The sequence below is a fragment of the Leptonychotes weddellii genome, chromosome 12, assembly GCF_054177405.1.
Source record: "Leptonychotes weddellii isolate Sample4059 chromosome 12, ASM5417740v2, whole genome shotgun sequence".
Taxonomy (NCBI): Eukaryota; Metazoa; Chordata; class Mammalia; order Carnivora; family Phocidae; genus Leptonychotes; species Leptonychotes weddellii.
In genome coordinates this window covers 77,688,515-77,698,949 of record NC_138380.1, presented here as the reverse complement: position 1 = coordinate 77,698,949, position 10,435 = coordinate 77,688,515, and the positions used below count along the sequence as shown (strand labels likewise).

Sequence of the window (10,435 nt, the reverse complement as noted above, 5' to 3'; positions counted from 1 at the left end):
CTGGGCCTTGACCGTGTGGGGGCTTATTTCACTGTCACAGTGGAAACCCCCTGAATTGACTCCATGACAGCTGCAAATCGGCTACAAAGGTCATAGGGAGAATTGGGCCGAATGGTCAGAGGCTCCTTCAGGACAATGATTTCTGCAGAAGGATCCAGAAGCCTGGGTAGAAACTCTCCTAAGCACAGCTGTAGATTTTCAGCGATATCTTGCCCAAGGTAAGAGCACCAATGGTTTCTCATGATCTCGATGGCATGGAGGTCATCCTTGGAGATGTCATTATTAATGATAAGGTGAATGCAGGGAATGATCAACTCATTCATCACATTAATGCCCTCAGTTACAGAGTGGTCATCGTTTGTTTCAAAGAGAGAAGCTGCTTTGGCATTCAGCTCCAGAAGGCATTTTCTTCGGTACAAAGCGATGACCGATTCCTTCACCCCGCGGCGGGGCCCCTTCATTAGCAGAGCGGCATTGCTCTGGTAGGCATAGACCAGGTAGGAGAGTGCCTCTTGGTACTTTCCTTTTTGGTAGAGTTCCAGGCCTGTGAGGAGATACACAGACACCTTTCGAAACAAACTATAATCTTCGTGCCACTTCTTGTACTCCTCCATATTCATGTCATCTGGACCAATCTCCTTCAGTTTAGCTTGAGCCACCTTCATGATGCTGATGGATCTTTCATCATAGCTAAGATTTTTATCTGCAAACTGTTCCAGGAGGGTCCGTTCTACTTCTCTTTTGGGCGCTTCATTTTGGAAAAAGTAGACCAGCACGTGCTGGAGCCGAGGGTCACTGTGTGAAGCGGGCGTCTCTTTGGCAAGCCGGTGGAGCCTGGAGTATTCTTCATGGAACGCCTCGCTCAGCGCCGCCTCCATGACACTCCTCTCATAGGCGTGCGCGCTGTTCGCAATGGCCTGCGCCGTCTGCTCCTTGACAATCACAGCGTGCTCCGACGCCAAGCAGCGGACCCCGTGCGAGGCGGTTGCTGAAGGCTCTGGGGATGGAGAGAAATCCTGGGATGCTGAGCTCGTGGAGGATTCCATTTGAGGGATTTTGCAAGACTGCTCTTCTTCCCACTCCTCGACTTCCTGCTCAAACGTCCAGTTATCTTCCTGAATGTAATGCTTCAGTTCAACAGACAGGGCATCCACTTCTCCTAACATCTGATCTGATTCGCTTGGGGCTACCTCTGCATTGAAGTGCGGTAGCTGGTCGTTAATGTACATCAGACAGTAAGCACTAACATTTCTCAGGCCCCCGTAAGAATCTCTTTCAAGTTCTTCCCAGGAAGATTCAGTAACAGAGATGTCATTGTACTTGAGCCAGACTTGTCGGGGTTGATTATAGATATAGGCCCAGTAGTGTCCAGCGTTTGCTTGCCCTTCATGAACAAGAACAGCATGCAAGTGATAAGGCACCTGACGAAGGAGAGGGTCACAATACATCTGCTCAATAGTCTGGGTGGTGCTTGCAATACAATTCTTTAAATCTTGTATATCTTGTTCGATCTCACTCCTCCACCTCTGAAGACAGATCTTAACAAAGTTTATCTCCTCGTCTGTGACGGTTCGAGGAGCTGGCTGTGCAGGCATTTCCATTGAAGACCGGGAAGATGCAAGTGGCTTATTCATTGCCTTAGATTTGGGTAGAGAATCTTCAGAAGAAAAGGTACCTTCAACATCCTGAGAAGAGCTTTCTTTACTTGTACTTTCCTTGGATGCCGGGTCAGAAACTGGGCAGTGTGCTGAAGAAAGCGGTAACGTCATGTGCGCATCGCTTTGAGACGTGGCCCTTTCTGGGACAGGTTTTGTACTGGCAAATTCGATAACGTATTTCAGCATGTCCGGGAGTGGAAACCGAGCTGGGCCTGAGCCGTACTTCACGTACCTTTCCAGTTTTTGCTGCAGAACTTTTATTTCCTCCTTCAACTTTCGAATACACTCTCTCTTACTTCGAATAAGCTCTTTGCTCTTGTACATGTACCTGTCCATATAAATGATCTGAGGAAATTCCAGCTTATTGTGAATTTTCTCTGGCTGACCAGAGGGGACTGATTGAACTCGAATCTTGAGAGTTCAAAGGTCAACACTGGAGGTAGCTTTGTAAACCAATGCTGAAGGGGATACTGGCCGAAGGTCTCATTGTTGCAAAAGGGCTTTCCTTCACGAACCCCTTCAGTGAGGAAAGTACCGTAGAAAAGCTGCACCACTGGATTTTCAGATTTGTTCCTGGGATTGTTCACACTCACAGCTAGCTGGAATGCATCCTCTAGCCAATCCAGGAGCTTGTGTGTGAATTCACTCACATCTTGCTGCTGTTCCTTAGGTGATCGGAATGCTCCCTTTAAGAGATCCAGGGCTGCTGAAGGGTCTACAAATTTGCGATTTGATCCCATCATCAGAGCAAACAAATACTGAAGCTCTTGCATAAACACAATATTTCTCTTTTCCGTGTGACTCAGACAGTTTTCAAGCACATTCTGCGGTAGACTATAGCTGAGGACAAGTCTTCGAAATTCAGGCAGTTGAAAGAGAGACTGAATAACAGCACTAAACCAACATGTATTGCTAACATTCTTCAGCCCAACGGGCCACCCATCGACTCTCCTCCAGTCGTTAGGATTGGGATTTTCTCCCCAGACTTCACAGCGTTTTCTCTTGGAGCGTTTCGTTTCTGCAGAGGCTGCCTCGTGCATCCTGTTCAGATCTCTCCCATCAGCTTGAATTTTGGGGGATTCCAGTAGGCTCAAAGCAATGGCAGCTTGAAGATCATCTTTGTTATCATGGGTAAGGTCTATCACTTTTGCTAAAACTTCTTTGTTGGCAGCGCTGCCCTCTACTTCAGATGGTTCTGTAGCAACAGTGTCTTGACTGGGCTCTTTAACTCTTTCCTCGGTGAGAAGGCTGACTGCCTGGGTGATGTCACCATTACTGGCCTTCAGAGCTTCATGAAGAAAGGAAGGGTCCTGAATGCCTGTGATTTCTCTTAGTTGGTTTAACAGCATTTGGCAGGTCGAGCCGTGTCGGTCGGCTGCTCCAGCCATGTCCTCCTGCTGCAGCTCTGCAGTCATGGCCGCGGCGCCCCTCCGCGGATCATCCGGCTCCCGCCGCCGCCGCCAGCCCAGCCTCGCAGAGACGAAATAAATAAAATCTTAAAAAAAAAAAAGTTTTAGAAGGAGAGAATAGAAAGAATGAAGACAAACCTATTTGAAGAGATAATGGTGGGGAATTTTCTAGAACTAAGGAAGACATGAGTCTTTTCTATCTAAGCAACATAAATAAAGTTAGCATTGAATCAGATCATGGTGAACCTTCAGAGTATCAAAGAGAAAAATCTCAGAGGCAACCAAAGATAAAATATAGATTTCCTGTCATTTTAGTCTGGTAGTGGCTTTCTCATCAGCAACAAGGGATGTCAGGAGACAATGGAACAGTATCTTCAAAGTCGTGGAGGAAATGCATTGTCAACCTAGAATTCTGTACCTAGATAAATTATCAGTTAGGCATGAAAAACAAAATAAAGACATTAAAAAAAAGAGACTTGATATTTTTACCACATTTTTACCACACACAGAAACAGACGATTTTTAAAGCAAGCTTTTAAAAGATGTGCTTTAATATTGTGATACAAGAGTTAATAATAATTAGCAAGTTTGTTAGAGATTCCAAATAAGCTTTGGTTATGTAAATAAATTTATATACAAAATATACACCAATAACTATTTTCAGATAGAATTTAAAGGCAAAGAATAACTGAAATACTAAGCAACATGAGTGTGAATTGGAAGAAGGAGAGAAGTCAGTATTAAAGTTTTCTAAGGTCCTTAAATTATTCTGAAAGAAAGTTGTAGATGTAGTTAAAAACATAAATGTGTAGAACTGAAATAGAAGTATAACTTCCAAAACAGGGGAAGGATTGGAGAAAAGATGAAAGAAAACTTAATCCCTCCAAAGAAAGGAAAAAAGGTTACCTTCAAAAGCATAGAAGTATAAAATGTAAGATAAGTATATATAGTTGACCCTCAAACAACACATGATATATAAATTTTCATGCCTAACTGATAAATAAGTATATAGTTGACCCTCAAACAAAGCACCAACCCCCTGCATGATTGAAATCTGCATATAAAATCTGCATATAACTTTTGATTCCCCCAGAACTTAACTAATAGCTTAGTGTTGATCAGAAGCCTTACTGATAACATAAACAGTTGATTAACACATATTTTGTATATGTATTAAATCCTGCATTCTTACAATAAAGTAAGCCAGAGAAAAGAAAATGTCATTAAGAAAATCATAAGGAAGAGAAAAAACATTTACAGCACTTTATTTTATTTACCAAAAAAAAAAAAAAAATGCCCCTATAAGTGGACCTGCACAGTTCAAACCCATGCTGTTCAAAGGTCAACTGCATGTATATATTTACAATAATATGAACAGATTAAATTCACCAGTTAATACACTTTGACTTTCAAAATGTAATTTTAAAAATCTAGCAATGTTCTTCCAAGAGACAAACCTAAACATAATGGCACAAAAACATTGAAAGTAAAGAGACAGGAAAAGATATACCAGGCAAATTCTAACAAAAAGGAAGTCCGTGCCACTATATTAATTCCAGACAAAATAAGCAAAACATAATAATATTAGAGATAAATATTAGAGGTAATTCCTAAGGACAAAATAACATTCATATAGGTAAAACTGAAGGAAAAATGCAAAATTGAAAACTACCTTTGAGGTGACAAGATACTGAGTACGTATTTTCTAATATTTCTTTCTTTTTTTTTTTTTTTAAAGATTTTATTTATTTGATAGAGAGAGACACAGCGAGAGCAGGAACACAAGCAGGGGGAGTGGGAGAGGGAGAAGCAGGCTTCCCGCCGAGCAGGGAGCCCGATGTGGGGCTCGATCCCAGGACCCTGGGATCATGACCTGAGCCGAAGGCAGATGCTTTACTGACTGAGCCACCCAGGCGCCCCATGTATTTTCTAATATTTCAAATGCAATAGTATTATAAAATTATTTGGACAAAAATTCTTTAAAAATTATTTCTTACCTGTACCCCTGAAACAAATAATACATTATATGCTAATAAAAATATATTAAACCTCAAAAAAATTATTTCTTGAATGGATGAATGAATGCATGCATACATAAATGAAAAATTGCAAGAATGCACAAATGTACCAAGACTGTATTAGAGAATTAGGACTTATATTCTGCTATTTAAACCTCCAGATATTGCACTGATGATGGCTGGCTTTATATTATAACATTTTAGGCATTCTGGAAATAACAATTTGGTCATTTAACAAAACTTTATCAATAACTTAAAATTCTGATTTGCAATTAATTTTTCTCTAATAATTCAAGTGATATGTAAATCCTTCTAAATAATAATTCTGACATCTTAAACATGTGGAATACAATATTTCTATTGTTAATTAAGCTAAATAAGATATCTCCTGTTTTTGAATGTTATTTAGACTAACATAAAATATAAAGTTTAATATTATCGATAGTATTTTTTTAATTGAAAGGCTTAAGTTCATGTAAAACTTTGCTGTTAAAATTTTTTTAAATAAATGCAGTTTCAGGAAATAAATTTAAACCACATATTTTCTGGAATTTTAAGGTAACCTTTTTAACATTACATCACTGCATTTTCAAAAGTTGTCTTATTTAATAGCACTGAGAAATAAATATTAAAATTATTTCCTCTTCCATTTTAGCACTTCACAATATTGAGGTCAGGTTTGGTTACCCACATTGACAAGTCCTAAGCTGGACTTGTGTTTGTCAAATGTTCTCCATTTGTTCCCACTATTAGTATTTAGAGAAGGGATTAGGAATAATATGAGCTTATTAGTTATCTGGGCTGACATATATTTCAAAAGAGCAATGTCCAAAAATATTATACAAATGATAAACAGTAGAAATGCTTCTAATTAAAAATGTTCGCTGTGGTTGCAAAGGAGCCAAGATGGTAGGTCCCTTAATCAACCTCTGGTTTTAACTTAAGCAAATATATTGAAAGTAAGGCTGTAAAGCTAAGCTACATAAGCCTTTCTTCTAAATCCGCCTGCAGGCATTAATGCTCATATTTGAGATGGCATCCTTATTTGCTAAGTGCAAAGATGGTTACAAAAGAGCTTTTCTCACTTTGAGGATAAAAGCTAAAGTATTCTTTAATTTTGGTTACTGCCCGGCTCATCTTAACACCATAATAGTTATTTGGCTCAAAACCAAAAAGTAGCAATACAGTGCTTACATGTCTGTGGATCAAAATTAGATGAAAAATTGCTGTTTCTCATCTCCAAAGCTATTTGCTGCACATTTTATAGCCCTCAAGATGCCTTTTGTAATATGTGATAACAGAGCCAACTGCAGCATCTGCCTGGAAAGAGATTACTTTAATTATGGACTCAGTGTCCTATTTTCTGCAAGTGATCCCCAGAGACAGGCTTCCTGCCGGAGGAGAGGTGCAAGGATGCACATTAAAGCCTACACATCAACCACAAAGGGGTGGATAAAGTGAGACAAGGACACCCATAAACCGCCTTCATTTTCCTAGTCTGTGATGTGATGGAAGAGTCTATAGTGATAGGTTTTTAATTATTCTAGCATCTGTTGTTATGGACTTCTGATGGTGAGGGCAAGATGAGCTTATAAAAGAGAACAGAACCCTTGACAAGTCTGTGAAGGAAACAGGCTGTATTAAAAAGGTTTGGTAAAACATAATTTTCTTTCAAGTTTTCCTTCCAAATTGAAAAATATATGTGCCGTATCAGTTACTTGCTGTAATATTATTAGAAAGTGAAGCTAAGTGGCTTTCTTGTCAACCCCAGTTCTGGATTACACATCAAGTGCCTCATTATTAAGAATTCATTTGCTATTCAGTATAATAGAGCTGCTCATAATGAATTTCATTTAGAATCAGTGTGTGTGTCTTATGTATTTCCATGGAAGTTCTTTATAATTTAACATTGATTTAACATTATGAGTGGACACTTAAAGCAAATTGTTACCTTGTTCGTATTAATTACAGAATTAGACTCCTTGATGAATGAGCTTTTGAGAATGAGCATGTGGGCTTACTTTTTAAAAGCATAGCACATACTCATATAGGATATTTGGGATTTCATCTGATTTCTCAAAAAGTATAAGCATATTTTGCATTTTTTAAAAGATGGGGGATTATAGAAGAGCAACCATGGGAATTAATTTTAAACTTCAAAAGAGGAATTTAAGGGATTTGGCATGGAATCATTTCCTGTGGGGGAGGGAAAGATGGAATGGAAAAATGTACCTACAATTTTATTAGGTGAAAACATCAAGTCTTATAAGTATTATGCCAACTATGACTTTCATTATTTTCTGTTGTTAAAATGAAATGTTATTAATATATTTTGATAAAGAAATCTAAGTAAATATCTTCAGGCATTTTAAATGGTAACATTTAATTCTAAAATGTTACAATGAAATATTTGCTTTTTGGGAAATATTTGGTATTTTTAAGACCTTCTAATTTATAATAAATACCACATTGGGGAAATTTTTAAATGTATCTTCAAAAGGATAGCTCTACAGAGGTTTCTGTGTTGTATAGATAGATGGTAGATGAAGAATTGAATCTGTATTATCTATATATCATTAGAACTTATCAAATAGAAGGTGTTTAGTGTTTGTCTCCACTTAAAGATCTTGGGTATAATAAATTAAAGCAATATTTATGGACTTTAGGAAAAATAAAAGCCTATTAGAAGAAACTGAGAGTATAAATGTGCTGTCATCAGTTCAAGGCAAATAATTCATAACTTTTTAATTTATACTTTGCTATTAAAACACAGGTTTCTTTATTTAATATAATGGGTCTCATATATGTTGTGAAATCAGAATACCCATACAAATCAACAGCAGGGGGAGATTTCTAAATGGTTCATTTGGAGAGTGACAAGATGACTTCTTTATAGATCAAAGGGAATCAATTTTCTCTCAAGGAGTACTCTGTAACTTCAGTTCTATATAGTGCACTTTGGCAACTCCAAATCAGACATTTTTTTTTTTACTTACTTTCTAATCCCAAGGTTTGTTTGGAATATATATATATATACTTTTTTCCTGTCAACTGTTTCTTTTAGACATTCTCTCTTCTGAGTTTGGTTTTTAGTAAAAATGTCAAGTTAAATTTTTTTGGCTTTCTGTATTTCATGTTTGGGTCAGAATGTAAAATGCCTTTATTTGGACTTAGAATTTAAAAGAATGACAATAGGGGCGCCTGGGTGACTCAGTTGTTAAGCATCTGTCTTCAGCTCAGGTCATGATCCCAGGGTCCTGGGATCGAGCCCCGAGCCCCGCAACAGGCTCCCTGCTCCGTGGGGAGCCTGCTTCTCCCTCTGCCCCTCCCCCTGCTTGTGTTCCCTCTCTCGCTGTCTCTCTCTCTTATTAAAAGATAAATAAAATCTTTAAAAAAACAAAAAGAATGACAGTAGACAAATGTATGCTACAAACAGACTGTTCTTCACATTTAAAGTTGACAGTGAATACTATTTCCTTTTAAATGTTTAAATTCATTTTATTTTCTGGTTAGGCAAGTAATATTTATTGAAGAAAGTATTTACAACTACAGCTAAGCGAATACCTGTGTATGTCCACACACACCTTCACACCAACACTTACTCCTGTTTGCACACACCCACATGTTCCTTTTCCCAGAAATAAGAATAGTAAGTATCTTTGGGTATATCTCTTCAGATGTATGTATGTGTTCAATTTTATTTTTACTACTTGGGGCTCTACCATGCATTCCATTTTATAATCTAGCTTTGTTTTAAAACCTAACATTACATTTTAAATGTTTTCTAATAAACATCTGTCTACATCATCATCTGGATAGTATCCTATTATATGGCTGTACTATAATGTATTTAATAAATTACTTATTTATGGACATTTTGCTTTTTTCCAGTGTTCACTGTTTTAGCAGCTTTGTAATGAAGTCTTGTAGCAAATGCTCTTTGCACACGCCTAATTATGAAAGCATATTATTTTCATAGTAGAGTTAACTATGAAGTCAACGTGACTAAAATAAAACCATATTATGATTTTTGTGCTAAGGCCAGCATCACAAAGACTAATGGTAGTTAACTTTTCAACTTCAAACAGTAATAGTCCTTTATAATAATGTTTGGTAATTATTCATAGCTTAAGATAAATGCCAGTTTCCTTATCACTGTTCTAATACCTAGTCATCACTTTAATTAAGAAAACTATTCTCTCCTATTATGCTCTCGTTTTATAAAATAAGTCAGAGAAAGACAAATACCATGTGATTTCACTCATATGTGGAATTTAAGAATCAAAATAGATGAACATAGGGGGAAAAAAAGAGAAGCAGACCTGAAAACAGACTCTTGACTATAGAGAACACACTGAGGGTTGCTGGAGGGGTGATGGGCAGAGGATGCACTAAATGGGTGATGGGGATTAAGGAGGGCACTTGTGATGAGCACTGGGTATTGTATGTAAGTGATGAATCACTAAATTCTACACCTGAAGCTAATATTACATGGTACGTTAACTAACTGGAATTTACATAAAAACTTGAACAAAAAAAAGAAAACTCTCTCTCACTTTGCAACATTTTCTGTTCCATTGTTAAATTTCAATAAATGCCTTTTAAAGGTCTGTTTTATAAGGCAAACTAATTCAGTTGAAAAGCAACACATTGTGCCCACTTTCCAAAACTCTCTGGAACACAGGGCCTTGCAGCTACCTAGTCAGTAGTGAGTGAACCTCTCAGTCTAATGTTTATACTTTTTAAAAATCTTTGTTGTTTTAGCTCTATAATTTGAATGTAGCATTCCCATAGAGAATGTAAATTCCACTAGTAAAGAAGAGTTGGCTTTATTATATTATATAAATATTCACTCTCTAAAGTCCTAATTATTTAATGATTATAGGCACAGAGTAGAGCCTTTAAAATTGTCACGAGTGATAACATCTACATTTTTCTGTTTATTAATGCTATTTTATTCTAGCATTGTCATTGTCTATCCTTTCTTCCATACTCAATTTAGTCTTCCCTGGAAAAATAAATTCTTAATACAAGTATCCTTAAGCTTTTCCTAAAGAAAATCCTACAAGACTGATTCTTAGAAATTATGGTTCATTATACAAACAAATGTGAGCATGCTTAATATTGGCCATTTTAACAATGTGGAAGAATCTTTAAAGTCCTTTTCAGCTGGTGGAAGTCTTTTTCACCTTCATCTCTGCTTTTGCTATATTAAAAGCAGGGCATTACCTCACACAGAGAGGGCCTGGCTACATATTTAGAACCTTCGTCTGCTACTTTGGGTATCTGTTTGCCCTTGGTCTCAACTTGTTGATTCATAAATCACCTCGAAGTGAGAATTCACATTGAA

The 10,435-nt window shown here is 37.3% G+C and overlaps 1 protein-coding gene across 1 annotated transcript; it reads right to left on the bottom strand.

The window, feature by feature from the left end:
* Nucleotides 1-6: 6 nt before the first annotated feature.
* Nucleotides 7-3,121, bottom strand: LOC145716593 (ubiquitin carboxyl-terminal hydrolase 28-like). Its single transcript, XM_081800664.1, is given in 3 exon segments — nucleotides 7-1,710; nucleotides 1,891-2,048; nucleotides 2,051-3,121. Coding segments are annotated over 3 exon segments (2,868 nt in total). The 5' UTR covers nucleotides 3,074-3,121; the 3' UTR covers nucleotides 7-23.
* Nucleotides 3,122-10,435: the final 7,314 nt, after the last annotated feature.